The following is a 23,019-nucleotide window of genomic DNA, read 5'->3' on the forward strand; positions in this document are numbered from 1 at the left end:
TATCTTGAAAAATTGGCATTTGCCTCCCAACTTAGCTTTCTGATTGTCCCCCTTGCTTGGCTGTTTTAGTGAACTATTTTGGCCGTCTTGTTGATACACATTTGGTTGATCGTTTGGTTGTTTAGGACTGAGCATTTGAAGGGATGTGCAAGCATTCAAGGTTGTCCCATGAGGTTGAGTAAATAGCCTCGGACATTAGCCCTCTATTCATAGGAGAAATCTAACTTGGTCCCCAAGTAGGATTCATAACCATATCCTAAAAGGACTACATATGATAGACATTCACTATAATACAAATACTTTATAACACTCCCTCTGAATGTCTAATTCATAGATGATGTGCCTCGTCAAAAACCTTACTAAAAATAACTTTAAGAAAAGAAAAACTCTAGTATAAGAAAAAGAGTACACATATCTATTAATACGCATCTTGGTTGCCTCATTAAAAACCTTATAAGGAAAACTCAATGGGACAAAACCTCGTAAGAAAAAAAGATTACAACGCGTATTAATACCTCCTATGAGAACATCAATCCAGAGACTTGAATATTCGCCTTCTAAGCTTGTGCATCATCTTCTTGAAAGTTGCAGTTGGTAGAGACTTGAAAAATAGATCAGCCACATTGTACTTGAACGAATCTTTTCTACAGTTATATCACCATTCTTTTGAAGCTCATGTGTATAGAAAAACTTTAGTGAAATGTGCTTTGTTCTATCTCCTTTTATGAATCCTCCCTTAAGTTGTGTTATGCATGCTGCATTATCTTCATATAAAATAGTGGGTATTTTATCACACTACAAACCACATTTCTCTCGAATGAGATGTATCATAGATCTTAACCATAGACATTTTCAACTTGCTTCATGAATAGCTATTATCTCAACATGCTTAGATGAAGTGACTATGATGGACTGCTTTATAAATCTCCAAGATATGACAGTCCCCCACATATAAACACATAGCCTGTTTGGGATCGAGCTTTGTGTGGATAATATTAATATCCTGCATCAGCATTACCAACAAGATTGGGGCTAGAATTATTAGAATAAAATAAGCTCATATCAGTTATCCCTATAAGATATCGCAAAATTATTTTGATCTCATTCATGTCTCCTAGTAGGAGCAGAACTATACCTTGTTAACAAATTAACAGCAAAAGCTTTATCAGGCTTTGTAATATTAGCAAGATACATTAGTGCACCAATGACACTAAGATATGGTACTTCAGAACCAAGAATTTCCTCATCTTTTTCTTGAGGTTGGAATGGATTCTTATTCACATCGAGTGAACGGACAGCCATCGGTGTACTTAATGGATGCGCATCATCCACACAAAATCTTTTCAACAGTTTTTCTGTGTATGCATATTTATGAACAAAAATATCAATTATCAAATGCTCAATTTGCAAACCAAGACATGATTTTGTCCTTCCCAGATCTTTCATCTAAAATTCGTTCTTTAAATAATCAATTGTCTTTAAAACTCTATTAAAGTTCCAATAAGATTTATGTCATCAACATAAATAACAAGTACAACAAATTCCAATATTATTTTCCTAATATAGAACATGGACAAATTACATCATTTGTATAATCTTTCTTAATTAAATACTCACTAACACGGTTATACCACATGCATTCATATTACTCCAAACCATATAATGATCTTTACAATTTAATTGAATACATTTCTCAAGATTTTGAGTTACATGATTTCGGCATCGCAAATCCTTCAGGAATTTTCATGTATATCTCATTATCAAGTGATCCATAAAGGTAGGCTATAACCACACTCATCAAATGAATTTCAAGTTACTCATGGATTGTGAAACTAATGAGATAACGCAATGTTATTGCATCCATAACAGGTGAGTATATCTCTTCATAATCAACGCCGGGCCTTTGAAAAAACTCTTGTGCCACAAGGCGTGCTTTATATCTTTGTATTTAATTTTTAGCACAAAAATTTCATTAACAACCAACAGTTTTAATACCATATGATGTTTGAATTATAGGTCCAATAACTTCACGCTTGGCAAGTGAATTCAACTGTGATTGAATTGTTTCTTGTCATTTTGGCCAATCATTTATTTATCGACATTATATAATAGATTGAGATTGAAAAATTCTAATTATCTTGCATGATATTTATTGAAACATTATATGCAAAGACATAATCAACCACTATTTCTGATCGATTCAGATTAGTTTCAACATCTCTTAAATTTATGGACAGTTCATTATTTTCTTTAGTTTCAAGTTCATCAATTCTTTCATGAATATCAGATTACTCAAATTTTGAACTTCCATATAAGATTCTTTAATAGTGTCATCTTGACATTTAATTTTTCTTTTTCTAGGATTATGATCCTTAAAATCCAACGGTCTACCAAGCTTTAGACGTGCTTTTCACTCATCAACTATGACACTAGTGGATGGTCCTATAGGGACATCAATTTGAATTGGGACATTCTCTGCAGGAATGTGATTTAGTAATCCTTTTTAAATCTGTAAATGCATGTGACATTTGATTTGCTATTTTCTGTAGATGAATAATCTTTTATACTTCTTGCTCACAAATAGAAGAATATGGATCAAGATGAGATAATGATAAATTTTTTCACAAAATTTTTTCGTTTTATTTCACTATTCTCTCCCCCTAATTTTGCGAAAACTGTCTCATCAAATCGGTAATCTGTAAATCAAGCAGTAAGCATGTCTCCAGTCAATGGTTCAAGTTATCGAATAATGGAGGGTGACTCAAACCCAAAATATATTCCTAACCTTCTTTGAGGGTCCACCTTAGTGCAGTTTGGTGGTGCCACAGGCACATGTACAACACATTCAAAAATTCCTAGATGGGATATATTAGGTTCTTGACCCATAACCAATTGCAACGGAGAAACCTTATGATAACTTGTCGATCTGAGACAAATAAGTGTTGCAACATGCAAAAAATTACATGTCCCCACACAGAAGTGAGCAACCTAGTTTTCATAAGCAATGATCTTGCTATTAATTGCAGATGTTTAATTAATGACTCAGCGAGATCATTCTGAGTATGAACATGAGCAACGGAGTGTTCAACTTTTATCTTAATTACTAAACAATAATCATTAAATGATTGGGATGAAAACTCTGCAGCAATATCAAAACGAATGGACTTAATCTGATTACCAGGAAAGTGTGTCCTTAACCTTATTATTTGTGCCAATAATTTTACAAATGCCAAGTTATGAGATGACAATAGGCACACATGAGACCATCAAGAAGAAGCATAAACTAGAACCATAAAGTATCTAAATGACCCATTAGGTGGGTGAATAGGTCCACAAATATCCCCATGTATACGTTGCAAGAACTCAAGGGACTCAATCTCAACTTTCATTGGTGATGGTCTCACAATTAACTTAACTTGATAACAAGCAGTACAAGAAAATTCACCATCTAAAAGAACTTTTAGGTCCTTTAATGGATGTCCATTCGAATTTTCTATAATTCATCTCATCATTATAGACCCAAGATGTCCTAGATGATTATGCCAAAGTACAAATGTATTGGAATCAGTGGACTTCTTATTTACTATAAAATGTACCTCAATTGCACTAATATTTATCCAATACAAGCTAGAAGATAAAATAGGGAACTTTTCTATAACACATCTCTGCCCATAGACATTCTTGGTGATACCAAGATATTCAAGATTTATTTCATCCATTGGTTGAATATGATAACCATTTTCACATATATCTTTAAAACTCAACAAGTTTCTCTTAGATTTTGAAGAAATCATAGTATGATTAATGATGAGTTTAGTTCCTTGGTAAAATTATAATGGCTCTTCCAAGACCCTCAATCATATTAGTACTACCAAAAATTATAGTAACATTTATTTTTCTCATACTTAAATGAGAAAAATATTCCTTAGGTTTAAATATTGTATGTGTTGTACCAGAATCAATCAAGCAAATGTCTTCATATTTCGATAATATATTTTTAGAATTATCCATATCTTCACATGAAATGACATACATAAAATAAATACATATTAAATATTAGTGTTGTCAAAAGGATACAATATATTCAAAGTAATAAACTAATAATTGAATATTAAAAATTGAGCCTTAATTTATTGTTTCCTTTAAGTCAAAAATGAGTTGTTAGGAAAAAATAAAATAAAAATTATTATTTAATCCTAGTTAATAACAGACTACATGTTTTTATCATTAGATCAAGTTAAAGACCTAATATAATACAAACACATGATTAATTTTAGTATTTGAGTAACACTATCATATTAAAATCATATAAATAAATCAATGAAAAAATATATATTATTTACTTAAGATGGGACAAGCTAATGAACTATAAAAATATGACTAAAATAATTAAAAATACTAATACTCATGCAAACAACTATTATTACATGAAATTTATTAATAACTACTACAAAAAAAAATCACTCTTCCATGTTCACAGAACCATCACCAATTAAGTGATTTATCTTTCCTTCAGGATGTGCGAAGAAATCCGCTACATCCAAGTGCGTGATGTCGACTTGATTTTCAGAGATAAAATTTGCCTCAGAATTTTTCTTTCTTCTTTAGCGATTCTTGATAAAGCTCAATAAAGTGTTTGGGAATACGACAATCATGTGCATAATGACCTCTTCCACCACATCAAAAACAACCTTCCTCAGTTGCTTCACATTTCTCATCCTTTTTTTTTACTTTATATTTGATGAATGATTAACATCAAGAAAAGAATTACGTTCTTGACCATAATCACGATCACGTTCACGTCTACGATCGCGTCCACGATTAGGGCCGCAACCTTTTCCACGCCTAGCATGGTGAGCGTACGACTCATTCACTTCATGAAGGGGTTCAGATCTAGTAGGACGATTTTCATGATTTTTCAATAATAAATCATTATTTTGCTCAGCCACAAGAAGATGAGAAATTAGTTCAGAATATTTTTTGAAATCTTTCTCTCGATATTTTTGATGCAAGAGCACATTTGAGGCATGAAAAGTGGATAATGTCTTTTTAACCATATCAATTTCACTAACCATTTCTCCACATAATTTCAACTGAGAAGTGATTCTGAACATGACAGAATTATACTCATGTATAGACTTAAAGTCTTGTAGCCTTAGATGCATCCAATCATTCGTGCCTTTGGATGTATGACCATCTTCAAGTGGTCATATCTTTCTTTTAGGTTTTTCCACAAAACAAGTGGGTCCTTAACTATCATATATTCGATTTTCAGAATTTCGTCAAGAAGATGACGTTAGAATATCATTTCTCGTGCATATTTTTGCTTTGATGCCTTATTTTCTTCTTTTATGGTGTCTCCGAGACTCATTGCATCAAGGTAGATTTCAGCATCCAACACCCATAAGAGGTAGTTCCTGCCCGAACTTTGAAGTGTAACGAACTCTAGTTTTGTAAGATTGACCATTAAAATTAAAAATAAAAGAATAAATAATACCTTATTAATTCTTCAAACCTAACCTTCACTTTTTAAGAAAGTAGAGTCTCGTGCTGATATATAACGTGGTATGAAACTATAGAATAAGAAGAAAAAAGTAGAGAGAAGAGAATACTTATTATTTCTCTTGAAGAATGAATTTATAATAAAGAGGAATCCACTATTTATAGGAGAAATCCAACTTGGTCTCCAAGTAGGACTCTTAAGCATATCCTAAAAGGACTCCACATGATATATATTTACTATAATACAAATATTTTGTAACACTTAATATATAATAAAGAGAGTAATTAATTGTATTAATTATAATTAAGACCAATAAGCAATTTTTTCATGCTTGCATTGAATTCAGTTTTCTTTCATGAATTTATTTAATATTTATCCAAAAAAAATATTGCGATACTCCCACCATCTACTTTTAATTGTGATGATGCACTTTTCAAAAATTAATTTGATTAATTTTAATGTTAATTAGATTACATTAATTTAATATTTTAAATTAAAAAAAATTAGCTATTCAAAAACTATACGAAAAGTACAATAAATTATAATTTTTTATATATCAATATAATGAAATTTAACATCGTAAAATATTAATCAAAATTCTTATAATTTAATTCTATAAAATCGTTACAATTAAAAATGGACAAAAAGAGTAACCAAATCAGAAAAAGGATAACCTCACCTCTTCCATTTATAGAAAATTAGCTATACTATAATTATACATAAATTTTATAGAAATCAAGTTTTAGGTAATGAAATATAAGAGGAAAATACAAAATGAAATAAAATGAACTAATTAATTAAGAGTATATAGATAGTTTTGAGGACAAAGAACAAAAGAAATTAAATATTATAAATTTTTATATAAAAAAAATATTTTGTAAATCAACTGAGATCTTATAATAATGTGTCAAGATTACAAGTATTTGACCAACTATATTTAGTAAAAGTAAAAATATACCTCTTGTCCTCCATTCACCCACTATATATATAAATAAATATATTCATATTGTTGTATACAAGTAAATCAAAAATTGAGAAAATGGGAAAAACAATGCTAATTCTATTATTTTGTTTCATAGTTATTTTAGCCATACCAATGGCTCAATGCGTTGAATTAGGACCCAAAGCCGTCGAAGAATGGTTCGAGAAGATTCCACATGCAAAGCAAAAGCTAACTAAATTTCATTTCTATTATCACGATGTAGTTAGCGGGAAAAATCCAACAGCAATTACAATAGCTCAGCCTAATACGACGGCTAAACCCCATTTTTTTCGGTATAGTTAATATGATAGACGATAAACTTACTGTTGGACCTGACCCCAACTCGCCAATAGTGGGCCGAGCCCAAGGGTTTTATGGTTCAGCAGATCAAAATGAGTTTAGCCTTCTCATGACTCTTAATTTTGTGTTTACAAGTGGTGAGTATAATGGTAGCACGTTGAGTATGCTTGGTCGAAACCCTTTATTTCATGAGTATCGTGAGATGCCTATCATTGGTGGTTCTGGAGTTTTTCGATTGGCTCAAGGAATTGCGACTGCGAATACTTATTCGTTCAATACGACTAGTGGAGATGCTGTGGTTGAGTATCATGTTGTGGTACTGCATTACGAATAGTAATTAATTTAATTTATGTGTAATAATTATTTCCTTTAATTTATGTGTATTGTTGGAAGGATAAATATGTGTTTTGACTTTTCTTTAATCATTGAAATAAGACTTTGATCATGTTTTGGAAGTTATAAGGATATTTCTATTTATTAAAAATATTTGATGAAATCTTTTGCCCTTTATTACAAGATTTTGCTTTGGATGATTTTTTTATAGTTATCTTTCTTTGAATATGATACTATTATTTCAATGATTTTTAAGTATTGACAATAATTATCATATGTTTTGTTAGTCACGCAATAAGCTTTTGTGGTATACTTAGGTAAGATTTAATCTATACATACTATAATTTTTTGATGAAGAAATAATGTTTGGGTGATCACTATGAAATTATCATAGCCTTTCCTAGCAAAATATTACCATTCCATAGAATTTAGTAGCTTTAGTATAAATTTTATAATTACGCCACAAATATTAAATTTATAAAAGACATAAAGTGATATCTGAAGTTGTCCCGAATTTTCAAAAAGACATCTAAACTATGCAAGCGTCCAATTACCTCCCTAAACAATATTAAACTGATATTATTACATCATTTATTATCCACCTGGCATGGAGAGTGTATGCACTCTCTTAAAGAGCGTGAACAAACAAAAAAACGAATATAATTTTATTTTTGCAAGTATTTTGCTATAAAATACATTTTCTTATTTTTCTTATTATTTTTTTCTTTTTCTTTCTTCCTTCTTCTTCAAAAAATCATTTTCATCTTAATTGAATATCTTCACTTTAAATGTCACTTTTTATCACAATTTCGTCTTCCCTTTTTACTACTATTAGCTTAACTATCTCTTTAATTTAAAATTATATCTAAACATTATATTACATTCGAATTTGACATGAGGGGTGGGAGGTGAAGGAAAAAAAATGGAAAAAGATGAAAGATAATATGAAATTTAAAATAAATCAAAATTAAAATCCAAAAAGTAAGAGAGAGAAAAAAATAAAGAAAAAACTTAAAATGAAAAAGAAAATATATTTTTAATTATATTAACACGTGTCATGTATTGATTGATGTGTGAACACACATGCTTCTTAAAATTTGGGGCTGATCAAAAAATGGTATAATAATACCGGTTCATAATTGTTTAGTGAGGTAATAGGACAGTTACAAAGTTAAAGTGTCTTTTTATAAATCCGAGACAACTTTAATGGTTACTTTATGTCTTTTTTCTTTAGTGTATTACATTTGTATTGCTATTTTAGAATTTAGAACATAGAATGTTTAAATTTTGACTCTCTCTATATATATTTGTGATAGAGAAATATAAATGTATCAGATTATTTTTATGATCCGCATTAAGATAAGATTAAGAATGACTATATTTGATACATGGTGAGTTGCCTTTGTGGTGAACAAAATGAGGATAATAAGGTTGAAATAATTTGGATATATGAAGAGAAAATACACATCTCTAGAGAGAAGGTATGAAAAGTTGAATACAGTAAATAAAAAAAGATAAAAATAGTATTAAATAAATTGGAAAGAAATAATTAGATAAAACATAATGAAAAAATAATTTGTCGATGAATAGTGCAGATTCTATAGGTCATGGAGTAGAATATCGTTGAGCTATCTAGCCAAATTATTGAAACCTCGCAAGCTAGCTAGGAATTATATATATTTTATGGTGATTTAACTGATTATATTGTCTATTTATTGAATTAGATTAAATTGGCAATTGGGAAAAAACAATATTTTAGTGCGATTTTTTTTCTCGGGGGGGGGGGGGGGATGATGGCCAACATGAGGAGGTTTTTTCTGAAAAAAAAAAAATTTAAATTGCTATTAAAGAAATTAATTATTCATGAGGTCGGTATAATTAAAATAATTATTTTAAAAAATAAACAACTCTGACTCATCGAGTCGATTTTATTAAATAAATAAATAACATACCAACCTTTTTTTTTATATAATATTTTTTTGTTTCAATTTATATGACATAGTTCAAATTTAGAGAGTTAAATAGTTTGTTTTGATCTGCATAATCGGGCATGAAATTACTAAGTTTTTAATAAAACTTACATATTTAAAAATCATCAAAAAAATATTATAAATAACTATAATGAACGATCGAAGATATTTATAACACTAAACAAAATTATTATCAAAAAAAATTATTTGAATCTCAAAATTTGAAAGTTATCGTAAGAAAAAGATCAAATAATGTTGTTGTCCAAAAATAAGTTGTTGTCACGTTGTTCACACAACGTGGTTCAATCATCAATGTCAAACTAATCATCCTATGATCCTGTCTAAAATTAAATAACCTTTTGCTGGAACATGCAGATTAGTGTAATCCATATTAATTATTTAGAGTTTACGGACAGTACATATATCTGAGCTGTATAGGATATATACTTTCCACGTATCAGGATTGTGGTGGAGTAGTAATTAAATGCTTTATTAAATTAAAAAAATTCATATTTTAGTTTCCATGAGTATGAAATAGTCTTTGTTAGGAAATGCGGACTCTATTGTTTACTAGCTAGCTTACATATAACATCTGTGCAGGGGCGGATCTATGTGGTGTTATTCGGGTGTTCGAGCACCCATTAATCTCGTCTCGAAATATATATATCTATATAGAGATTAAGAGAGTTTTTGACCAAAATGAGCTATTTTAAAAACCAATTCACTAAAATAATATGTTTTTAATTTTTTTACAAAACTAGTATAAACGTACTTTATGGTAACGTTTTAGAATATTTTCATTATAAAAATTCAACGGACAAAAAGTTAACGGGTTGACGACGTTAAACACATAAACGTACCTGTGAGTAACGTTTTAGGTGTAAAACGTTACTCAAGAGTACGTTTTTGGAGAATCCAATCATGGGCCACTGACTCCAATCCTGCAAAGGCGGAGTCAAATCATTCAACTGTAAAACGTTATTACGAGTAACGTTTTACACCTAAAATGTTACTTTGACTCCCGTTTCTTAAGAATCTAATCAAGGGCCTTCGACTTCTGCAAATGTAGAATATATTTAGCTATAAAACGTTACTCACAGTGACGTTTTACTTTAAAAACGTTGCTTTCAATTACAACACTCTGTTAAAGACATATTCCTCAATTTTTCAAACTGACCAAAATGATTATAAATAAATGTTGTTGTAATATTTTGCATGTTCAAATATAATTCAACAAAAATTTTCCTTGTGCGGTCCATTTTAAAAATAATATTCACAACCTTTGATTTACATGCAATTGGTATTATGAAACGCGTACCTATATATATACTTTCAACAGTTCAATTTACATGCAATTGGTATTATGAAAATCTTTGATTTTATTTATATGATTTATAATGTTATATAAAAATATTAATTGGATTAACATCAATATGACATACATTTAAATGTATCATACCCGATGAAATTTTGTGAATATTATTTTTAAAATGGACCACACAACGAAAATTTTTGCTGAATTATATTTGAACATGCAAAATATTACAACAACATTTATTTATAATCACTTTGGTCAGTTTGAAAAATTGAGGAATATGACTTTAACGGAGTGTTGTAATTGAAAGCAACGTTTTTAAGGTAAAATGTCACTGTGAGTAACGTTTTATAGCTAAATATATTCTAAATTTGCAGAAGTCGAAGGCCCGTGATTAGATTCTTAAGAAACGGAAGTCAAAGTAACATTTTAGGTGCAAAACGTTACTCATAGTAACATTTTGCAGTTGAATGATTTGACTCCGCCTTTGCAGGATTGGAGTCAGTGGCCCGTGATTGGATTCTCCAAAAACGTACTCTTGAGTAACGTTTTACACCTAAAACGTTACTCACAGTTACGTTTATGCGTTTAACGTCGTCAACCCGTTAACTTTTTGTCCGTTGAATTTTTATAATGAAAATATCCTAAAACGTTACCATAAAGTACGTTTATACTATTTTTGTAAAAAAAAATTAAAGATATATTAATTAGGTAAATTGATTTTTAAAATAGCTCATTTTAGTCAAAAACTCGAGATTAAGAGGTATTTGTATAAAATTATCATAGAGCATCTAATAACCAAATGATTTAACTAGTCCATTATCTCTTGTGTGAATGCTTAAGGCTCTTATGTGTTGCTAAATTTGAGTTCGAATCTCACACTTGACATGTACTTTTTATATTTTTAACTTGAGCATCCACACACTTGAAATCCTAAGATCCACCACTGCATCTGTGCGATAAAATATAAAATTCACTTATTTTTTAAAGAAAATATTTTCTTTTTGTACCAAACACAGGTACCTAACAACTTATATTCTACTAGTCTAAATGAAAAGGAACTAAATATTTTTAATTTTTTAACGACCAAGTTTCCACTCACACACCACATATATAAATACTAATACTCATTTTTTCATATCTACAACTAATTGAACTCTTCTCAAATAGTTAAGACTTGGAAAAATCAAGAGATGGGAAAAACAAGTTTAGTTTTATTGTTTTGCTTCATAGTTGTTATGGTCATGCCAATGACTCAAGGTGTTGAATTAGGACCCAAGGCTGTTGGAAAATGGTTCAAGAAACTTCCTCATGCAAAGCAAAAGGTAACTAAGTTTCATTTCTATTTTCATGACATAGTTAGTGGGAAAAATCCAACTGCGATCCAAATAGCCCAGGCCAACATGACTACTAAATCCCCAACTTTTTTTGGGTTTGTTGCAATGGCGGATGACCCATTAACGGTTGGACCAGAGCCCAACTCGACTATAGTGGGTCGAGCCCAAGGGATTTATGGTGCAGCTGATCAAAATGAGTCTGGTCTTCTCATGACCCTCAACTTTGTGTTTACAACTGGCAAGTATAACGGTAGCACGCTGAGTATACTTGGTCGAAACCCAGTAATGAACAAGTATCGTGAAATGCCTATCGTTGGTGGTTCTGGAGTTTTTCGGTTGGCTCAAGGAATCGCCACCGCGAAAACCTATTGGATCAATATGACTAGTGGGGATGCTATTGTTGAGTATAATGTTATGGTCCTGCATTACTCACATTAATTTAATTATTTGAAGCTTTGCCTTCATTTGGAATATTTCCTATATAGTTTCTCTACTTTAGTTTGTGTTAAGGATTAAGATGTATGTGTTTTGAACAATGAAATAAGATATTTAAAGAAGGTGTGATGCACACGTTGTCATATATATATATATATATATATATATATATATATATATATATATATATATATATATATATATATATATATATATTTAAACTCAAATTATTTTCAATATAGTTGATTACTTGGAACAAGTTCAAGAAGGTGTGATGCACACGTTGTCATATGAATAATATTTCTATGTAACATTTCTAAATAATATATATAAACTTAACTTTTACTAAATTCATTCTTATTTTAGGTCATATTTTCAGGTTAAATTTATTTTTTAAATCATGTTTAGAATTACAAAAAATATTATTCATCCAATATTTTTTCAATTTATCTGTCCAAAAAGATACACATACAGTTGAAATAAATTGTCATTGTCTAAAGATAAACTAAAATGAATTGTGCAATAAAAATATTTCATCATATAGACTAAAGAAACATAAAGTTTAAGGAGTTCATTAAGCAAAAACAAAGAAGTCACTAATTGTTCCTCACATGGGAATGCGATGGGCAACAATAATTAGGTGACCAACCTACTCTACATTTCTAATAATTGGGCCGAAGATAGTGCTTTCTTCGTTTTAATTTACTAGTTTCACGATACGTGTATTGTAGGTGTATATTGTCTAAATAGTATATAATGTTATCAAATAGAACTAATATTTTTAGTAAATAATTATAATTATAAGAACATATGACAAATGCTTTAAAGTGATTAAGACATACTGTCAGAGTTAGTTGCATTTTGAGATCAAAATAATCAAATATCATTGAAATATTTCTGAATACATTCATTCAAAGTTTAAATATAATAAGAAACTAACATTTTTTTAGTAGTATTAATTTTACTTCACTCAATTTTGTAAGCAAATCTAAGAGATCAATTTTTAAAAAAAATATCCATACAAAACAAATCACCAATAGTCTTTCCTCTTGAGATTGTGAGCATATATAATGCACACCATTTAAGTATAATTTTTCTCTTAAATATTCATACTTGAAATTAATATGTGCATGTTAATAAGGATTACCATAAACATTTCAATATTTTGTATTTGAACGTAATTGATCTTTTACAAAATATTAGTACTTAGTAAATATTTGAGTATGACTATCATAGAGAGGTAATTTACAAAAATAAAGGGCACTTTATTGTCATAACGAATGATGGGTCAAATAAAGGTTCGAGTGTATGTAAAATATTTAGCTTGATCAATACTTTGTTATTATATATATTCTATTACATAGAAGAGTGAAGTGATAGGACAACCAAGGATAAAATTGTAATTTCACTCTAACAAAAAAATTTCTATTATATAGCTATTGTATAGAAGAGTGAAGTGGGAGGACGACCAAGGGCAAAAATGACGTAAATCTATTAAGAAAGATGATAAATAATTCTAGAAACATATTTCTATATATGAAGTGAATAATGATCAAGGGCAAAAGTGTAATTTCACGCTAACAAAAATTTACCAAGAATGATAATAAAAAAATTAAATAGTTCTAGAAACATGTTTAGTTATTGTTATTACCATTAACTTATTTTGTTATTACTTCATTTACTTTTCTTTTGTGAGTTATTGTGATATCTATTTTATTATTACTCTATTTTACTATTATTTTAATTTAGTTCTTAATACTTTTTCTATTCATTATACTTATAAAAATGCCTATTTTTTATATAAAAATTTATCATGAATTAGTTATTTTCATCTGTATTTGGTTCTAATTAATATACTTGAAAATAAATAATATATGTTAGATTGAAATCAAAGAAAAAGATGTTAAAAATGACTTTACAAATAACAATGAATAGGATGATATATTTGTATTAAAGACGACCAAGAATAAAAATGTAATTCCATTCTAATAAAAATCTATCAAGAATAAATAATTCTAGAAACATCTTTCTATACATGAAGTGAATAATGATTAAAGGTAAAAATGTAATTTCATGAAAGCAAAAATCTACCTAGAATGATAACAAGAAAATTAAATAGTTCTAGAAATATCTTATTATTAATATTACCTCATTTTTGTTATTTGTTAATTTTTTATGAATTATTGTGATATTTAATTTGTTACATATTTGAAAAATACATAAAAAAGAAGCTTAAAAACGCAATGTAACAATTTAAGATATTTTTAGAAAATCATAATTAAAAAAACATAATGAAATTTGGTTGATTCCCTTATTTTTACCGGGGAAAAAAAGTTGCATATATTGTTTGAAAATAAGTAAGAACTAAAAAGTACTATGAATCATAGTAAAATGACAACTAAAAATATGTGAGAATCATATAAGAAATTACGTTGACTTTTCCAAAATCATATAAAATAAAACATATGTAGTAACATATATTATTCGAAAATGATACAAAAGGTAAATAAATTAACAATTTAAAATATTTTTTAAAAAAACACATAAAAATTTAATTCACTTTTTCAAATTTCATTTCTGTAATATAAATTGAAAGAAAAACTAATATACGTTGGGTCTGCGTTGGCGCGAGCACCTGATATATATATATATATATATATATATATATATATATTATTTAGTTGTTGTCTAATGAAAGTATCTAATATCCTATAGAAGTTGTACCGTGATATAAAATATTGAATTTTTTCAATAATTTAAATTAATTGATGAATAAAATTTAAAGTATTATTTATAGAATCTTTAATTTGATTGAAGATCATTTTATAATCAATCACTACTTTTTATTATCAATTTTTATATAACTAGCAAGGAGTCTATCTTGTGACATAACATTTTCTCAAATTAAAATAAAAAAATTCATACTTAAATAATTTCGTATTCATTAATATAAATATAAAAAAGATAAAATAAATGGATCAATACATGACCAATGAATAAGAAAGACAAAAATATATGTTCATGCTATACTCATTATAGTATTTCATTTGATTGCAAATATGACCCTTTTCCTTCTTTCTTTTTTTTTTATTAAAAAATCGGAAGGACTTTTTTTATTTAGTAATAGGATTTATCCATACAAAAGAGAAACTAATCTAAACGATGTAGTTCTACTAGCATCTCTATCTATAACATGTTTTATGAATGATGGAGATGCGTCAAAAACATATAGTTTATTATCCCTCCGTTTTACAAACAATGACCTAGTTTGATTTGACACGGAGTTTAAGAGTATAAAGAAGATTTTTGAATCTTGTGGTTCTAAATTAAAGTTAGGTCAAATGTACAAAATTATCCTTTGATCTCGTGGCCTTAGACATGCCACGTGGAAAGTTGTTACCAAAAAAAGAAAGACAGCATTCTTTTTGAAACATACTAAAAAAGAAATGAGGTCATTATTTTTGAAACGAAAGGGAATATTATTCAAATTTGAATCCCTTGCTATCGTTGCGTATGTAGCTTGTAGGTCTGCCACTTTATTAGCCTCCCATGGTATATGCTCCATCCTTGATTACTCCATTTGTTTCATGATATACAATTTAAAAGATGACTCATTCAAATATCCAAATGGGTTTATTGTCTACACCCGTCCATATTTAACTCAGTCGGCCCAATTGCCACCCTGGCGACATGGAAGAGTCTTTTCCTAAAGAACAATTTATATGCTTAAAAAATCTACTAGACGAACACGCAGCCACTTTCGTTATAGTAATTCCTTGAAGAAAGTAGTATATATCCAACTCAAAACAAGATAAGTAAATGTTACAAACAATGTGGCAAATGCAGTTAGAGAAGCAAATGATAAGATGATTGAGAACATCCCTTTACTCGGTTAGAGCTTTATGTTGTAGTTGCCAAACTGAACACCCCGCCCTTTGTATTCATGTAAGATAAAGTGTATGAAGAAGCATGTAAAATAGACTACTAATAGACAACCAAACCTATTCGAGAAGCAATGTTGTTTAAAGAGAGAGAGCCTTCACATGCACATATTATGTGAAATAACAAACAGAATTTGAAAGCATTTGAGAAGAAAGTGCTCTTACAAGTTGTTTGCTACTCAATTGTTATAAGTTTTCTCCATATTCCGTGTCCCTTGGGTTGAAACTAGGCATAATTACAGTTAATCACATCTTTTGAATTGTTCCACAAAACAACAATATTTCACCATTATTTGACATGAAATATGTTTGGTAAACAAGATTCTTTCATAACCTAAAGAATCACTCTTTAGATTATATACTTTTACTTCAACTCATACTATAATGATAATAAATAATCATCATATCCAAAACCACATAAGGGCCCGGGATTTCTCATTCTAGGTAATTATTGGCAACCGGTTGAATTGGATCGAATTGAATTGACTCATAATTTTCAAAATCAATTAAGTCAAAACTTGAACTTGCTTATGCGGAAGGATGTCCAGTCGATATTATTTCTTCTGTTATTTATTTCATATGATCTCTGATCAGTCTTTTTTAACTAAATGATTCAAATTCAAAAGTTGACATAGGGATATTTGATATTATTCTTGTCATGATTTAACATACTGGATATTATTTTTGTTTGTTTTTTCACCAATTTAGTGCGCTAGCATTATTTTAGTAGAACTTTAGTCAGTCTCGCATAATAATTAATCTGTACCCTTCAATAATATAAGTTAAAGAGACAAGTGTCGAAAACACATCTAAACTATATATTTTTTTGAGTTTCATATCTAAACTATTGAAAGTTTGAGTTTCTTACCTAAACTATTACTTTTTAATTTGAGAATCACACCTCTTTCTTTTATACCACTCTCATCATGGTATGTGTAATACGCTTTCTCTCTTTTATTTTAAAGAATTTTCACATCACATTATACATGGATAAAATATTCAACCTTGACAAAAAACAAATAAATTATTAGTATAGTTTGAATTAAAAATTAAAAAACTATTATAAAAAAAATAATATTTTCTTTATAAAATAAAATGTAAAATATTTTTCGTATTCCACACCATTTTTTAAAGTTTTTTATTTTGTTTAAATTTCTTTTATAAAAGTATTTCATTTTTTACTTCATCTCCTCCTCCTCATCAAATACAATTTAGATATTATTTTATTTTCTTAAAAATATAATTCTATCCATTTCACTTAATCCTCCGCTTTCAATTTTTTCCCAGTGTTTAGATATACATATCGAAAATATTATTTACTTGCCGCCACAAGACTTTTTATATTTTTTAGTTGTTTATGTTATATTCGGTACACTAGTAGAATTTTTTTTCTAAAAATATATGTAAACGTAAAAAAAAATAGGAGTGAAAAATTAAATAGGATGAGGTAGATTTTTTAAAATAAAATAATATCAATGTCTATCCGGGTGGGGTGGGGGGAGGGGAGGATGAAATATGAAAATTTTAAAAATATTTTATAAATAATTTTTTTATAAAAAAAAGGATGGGGTTGTCGTGGGGGAGGGGATACGTGGAGGAGGTGGTGGAGTGAGATAAGAAAAATAAATTAATTTTTTATATGGATAGTAATCTTTAATTTTAAATTAATATTAATTTTTTTGTTATTTAATTTTTATTTGGATAAAATATTTTATCTATGTGGAATTTTAATGTGTCAAAGTTTTTTCATATAAAAGAGAGAGTGCACTACACACACCACTAAGGTGTGTTTCTCAAACTAAAAATCGACAGTTTAGGTATGAAACTCACACTTTCAATAGTTAGGTATGAAACTCAAAAAATTGAATAGTGTAAGTGTGTTTTTGACACTTAACTCTGAGTTATATTCAAATTTGGAAGTTCACTTATTTTATTTAATTATAAATTTTGAAGTATTTTAAATATCTTCTTTCTTCAAATTTTTTTTTGTCACGACCCAAAAATGGGCGTGATGGCACTCGTCTTATCCCACCAATTCAAGTCAGCCTAAAACTCAACCATTACAATAAAGTGCGGAAGTAAAATATAAGTAACTTAATAAAACCCCCAAAACCTGGTAGTCACGTGTACAAGCCTCTAAAGTATTACAATTGATTCAAAAGAAAACTCAAGTCTCAAATGAACTTGTTTCTAGAATAGAACAAGATCATAATTATGGAGAAGAAAGTCTGCTGCGATGGAAACAGCTACCTGACAAATCTCCAAGAAGCCTCGGAAAAGAAGAGAATGACAAGTACAACAAAAATCCAGGCTCATAACCTACAAAAATTTGTAGAAGCAAGGGGTGAGTACCAAACCACACGGTACTCAGCAAGTAAACGTCTAAACACAAGCTAAGGGGATGAAATACGGGTACCCCTACCTCCCCAACCGAACCTCCACAACTACAACCTACATAAAATTCAGTCTAACCTAACAGTTCATATTTTATATAGCACGTAACTCTACAACAACACTTATACAAATTACATGTATATCCTCCACAACCACACTTTATCAAATTACATATCCGCAATAACAAGCTCAGTATTATCAATCACAAATTCCACAGAAAGGCAATCACAAGATCAGCAAAACACAATATCAAGTTCACCAATGATAAGTATGTGTAATGCAATGTCAAGTATAATGATGCATGTCTGACCTAGTGATACACACTCGTTGTCTCTCAGTCCGGGATCCATGGGGGACATATCTGTCCATGCATCTGTCGCGGCGCACGACACGACCCTCGATAATAGTAAGCATCGCGACGCGCGATACGTCCCTCGAAATACAGTATCCATCGCGGCGCGCGATACGTCCGTCGAAATGGTACATCCTCTTTAAGTTCTCATTCTTTCTCAAGGCACATAACACTTTCACAACCATGTCTCAGAATAATGCAAATGACATGTTCACACAAATAATGAGGATATGACCATTTTCACAACACTGCACAATTCACAACAACATCAACAATGATTCAACAAACTCTTCAAATCATTCTTTACTATCAACACATCACACACAAGCAATTATTCACATTGCCTTTTATCACCCTTTGTCTTCATCATTAGAATTATTCAATGTGGACAAGTCAAACCCATCACCAAGTCTCATTACTCCCAAACATATACCACATATACCACAAGGAAATACACGCATTCCATACACTTAACAAGAGTTTAGAAATTCACTTGCCTCAGTTTATCGAACAATCACTTCAGAGTTTAGCCTTCCTCCTTCGTTGTACTTTCAAATCAATACAATTTATTCAAATCAATAACCACAATAAGACTTCAAAACTTAGAACACTCATATTACTATTTGTAACTTTGACCCAACAATTTATCTAAATTTATAATAAAGTTTCTAAATCTTGATTCTAACCAATAAGTCGAATCTCATATTTCTTAAATTTCAAGTCAAGAGTTAAGTCATAATTTTTTTTCCAAACAGTATAAAACAATTAATTTTCACATAATATAATACACTCCATATTTAATTATGTTAACCTAATATCTTAAAATTGAGAACTAAATCATACCTATAAAAATATTTCTAAGATGGACACAACCCACCAAAATAGTATCAACTATGCAGAAATTATATCCACGCGCCCCTTTTGATCACTTCAGTTTTCTCAATTATAAATCACAATAATTATTCAATAATTATTCGTATATGGCCATTAACGCCGCATCAAAAATTCAACTGAAAATCTTGGCATTCTGCCAAAGGAAACACCAACAATTTCTAGAGACAAAAATAAGAATAGATAACCAATGGTATCATATAGTGATCAATAAATTTTTAAACCCATATTTCTCTAATTTCAATAACGTGGCACAATATTTCAACTTCCACTTCTTCTTCTTTTTTTTTAATTTATCCAAACCCATTTCCTGGTTTTTTTTTTCTATTACAAAATCAATAATAATAATAATAATAATAATAATAATAATAATAATAATAATAATAATAATGATACCATGACATTTTTGAAATACACGAAACACACTGATTAAGGTACAATAATGTTTACCGGTGGGAGTTTCGTCACCTTTGCTTCTGCCGACTGCCGAGGTTAGTCGTATTCTTTTGGAGATTTCTCTTATTTTTTTAAAATTTAAAAGAATGATCTAAAATAATTTAGGGTATTAACTTAAATTATATTATATACGGACTTGGCCTATTAACCACCAACTAAATAAATAAATTATTTAATATATACCCATCAAAAAAAAATCGTAGTTATCGACTATTTTAAAATTTTCAAATCAATTTCATGAACTAATAAAAATTTACTTGGGACAACTAACATGAGGGGTAAAACGCTAATTTTTAGGAATGTTCCCATGAATGACCTTTCGGGTTATTACATTTTTTTTATCTAAAAATATCCTTAACCCATATGAAAGAGACTGATTTGAAATTTAAAATGTGAATGAGAAGATTATTGAATTGTGTAATTAAAATTAGGAAAATTTTTTTGGAGTGAAATAAGGAAAGGTTAAACGTTGGTTTTGGGAGATAGGAATTATGTATCTTGTGTGTCTGGGGTTTGACTTTGGATAAATTTAGAATCGGTAGACAATAATGGAAATTATGAAATAAAAAAAAGGGTATCAATAAAGATAATTTATCCTAAATTTTATTTTTAATATCAAACTTAATTAGAAAATAAAATTTTATAAAAATTATGTAATACAAAACCATGTGAAAAATTAAATATTATAAAAATTATGCAATACAGAACCATGTGAGGAAAGTCAATACGAAACGGAATGAAATGGATTGAAAATAAATAAAACAATTAGTATGCAAAACAAAGCTAAACAAAACGAATTAAAAATTTTATGAGTTAAACTTAACCTTATTCGACGTACCGTCGATTGTTATCCTTTGCGTAGAAGGAAAGCAAAGAAGTCAAGTCACTAATTGTTGTTCACATGGGAATGCGATGGACTTGCAATAATTAGGTGACCGACCGGAGATTTTGGTTGTATAATGCTTGTTTAAGGACCATACAAAGCGTTTTCCAAATAGGCTTGCTTTTTAAAATCAATATATTACTATCCGCTTTAATTTATATAATGGTATGTAATTTGATATAAAAAAAACTTATAAAAGAATTTGAAAGAAAAATTATTATATTTTGAACACTTACAAATCAATAAAAAATGACTTTTTTCAAATCTTTTGTATATAAAAATAAAAATTTCTTATAAAAATGATATAAATTAAAAAATTGAAATTATAAGCGACTTGAAAAGTCAATCGTCTTGCCATGCTTGAGCATCTAAACTCGTATAACTTTTCTGTTAGCTGTTTTGGAAGTCAAATATGGACACTCCAAATGCTGGTACAATTACTTTTAATGGTTTTTTTTTTAAGTGTTTGTTTGGATTAATTTATTTTAAGTGTTTTTTATTTTAAGTATTTCTCTTAAATATTGCGTGTTTTAAAATTAAATTAGATTACATTAATTTGATTTAAACAAAAAATTTAGATATATTAAAAAACTATACGCAAAGTGCTACGCATTGCAATTTTTTTTCATATTAATATGATAAAACTACATCGTAAAATGTTAGTCAAAATTCTTATAGTTTAACCTAAAAAAGAAACCATGAGAATTAAAAATATCAGAAGTAGTATTTTTTTTGAGGCGTTAGAAAGGGTTATAAAGTGTTTTTAATATCCATTTTTAGGCCAATTTTTTTAAAAAATAAGTCAAAATTACGATACCATCTACTTATAACTTTTAACTTTGAGACATAAGTTACTCTTTATAAGCCTATACAAACAAGCCCTAAATATCATTAATCGTAAGTTAAAAGAGAACAAAATAAATTATATACATATATAGACGCACTAACGTTATAAAGCTTTCTCCATTAATATATTTGATTGAGTCGAATTATCCAGATTAAATAAGTTAAATCTTGGTCCTTAAGCAAAATCAAGCTATTGATAACTAAGATGTAGATAATATCTTTTCTAAGAAATATATGTTGACGGTTAAAATAATCTCAATTATATTTTGTACTGGCTAGTCAGTAGATGGTAAAATACATCGAGAAATTATTTAATCCACTCTTTACAAGAAATTGATCAATGGATTTATCATCTATTAAATTATCCAAGTCCTCATCAAATTGAATTCAAATTTTTATGTCAAAAAATTAATTTTGTAATAATAAATTAATCAAGGAGTTCTAGAAACAAACTTAAACACCACGAGGTACAGGTGGTGACCTGTGTGGTCTGTGGAAATCATGAAGTCTCTTTATAATGCGTGTTTAGTACGGTAGAATTTTTTTGCAAATTGATTGTACTGTCAAAGTCTCCTAAAATAGCCATGTGTGTAAGGCCAATTGAATATTATTTATCGAAAAATTGTACATATTATTATGTCGATAGAAAATTATATAAGTTAAATATATATTTTTATGTATATATTTTAAGTCTTAAACATCCTTTACGCAATATTAAACTTTGCACTATTTTTAGGTGTGGATATTATTTTTCTTTTGTTAATTAATGTACTCAAACACTTGGACATGATTATCAATTCTTTATACTCTAAAATGTTGCCAAAATATAATTTGATTTTCCTAGATTTATCATAAACCATTCAGTAATAGATGTTTTTCCAAAATATATTGTTTGCTTACCAAAAAAATATTTTCTTAACACAAAATATAAACTAGCATTTTCTTTTTGAAAAAAAGAACATTTGTTTATTAGGATGATGAAGTTGGTTTCAAGGAAAGTATGGTATGAATAAAATAATCAACATTGGCGTCCAACGACTCCCACCTATATTATCAAATTATTCTTTTTCTTATAAAGTAA

At 28.8% G+C, this 23,019-nt stretch overlaps 1 protein-coding gene and 1 pseudogene across 1 annotated transcript; both read left to right on the forward strand.

Annotated features, from left to right (window-relative positions):
- Positions 1 to 6,494: 6,494 nt before the first annotated feature.
- On the forward strand, positions 6,495 to 7,281 carry LOC101247421 (dirigent protein 22-like; annotated as a pseudogene).
- Positions 7,282 to 11,520: 4,239 nt separating this feature from the next.
- LOC138338989 (dirigent protein 22-like) lies at positions 11,521 to 12,297 on the forward strand. Its single transcript, XM_069290154.1, has one exon. The coding sequence runs from the start codon at positions 11,597 to 11,599 to the stop codon at positions 12,176 to 12,178; it is 582 nt and encodes a 193-aa protein (XP_069146255.1). The 5' UTR covers positions 11,521 to 11,596; the 3' UTR covers positions 12,179 to 12,297.
- Positions 12,298 to 23,019: the final 10,722 nt, after the last annotated feature.

Source organism: Solanum lycopersicum, chromosome 10 (genome assembly GCF_036512215.1).
Source record: "Solanum lycopersicum chromosome 10, SLM_r2.1".
NCBI classification, from domain to species: Eukaryota; Viridiplantae; Streptophyta; class Magnoliopsida; order Solanales; family Solanaceae; genus Solanum; species Solanum lycopersicum.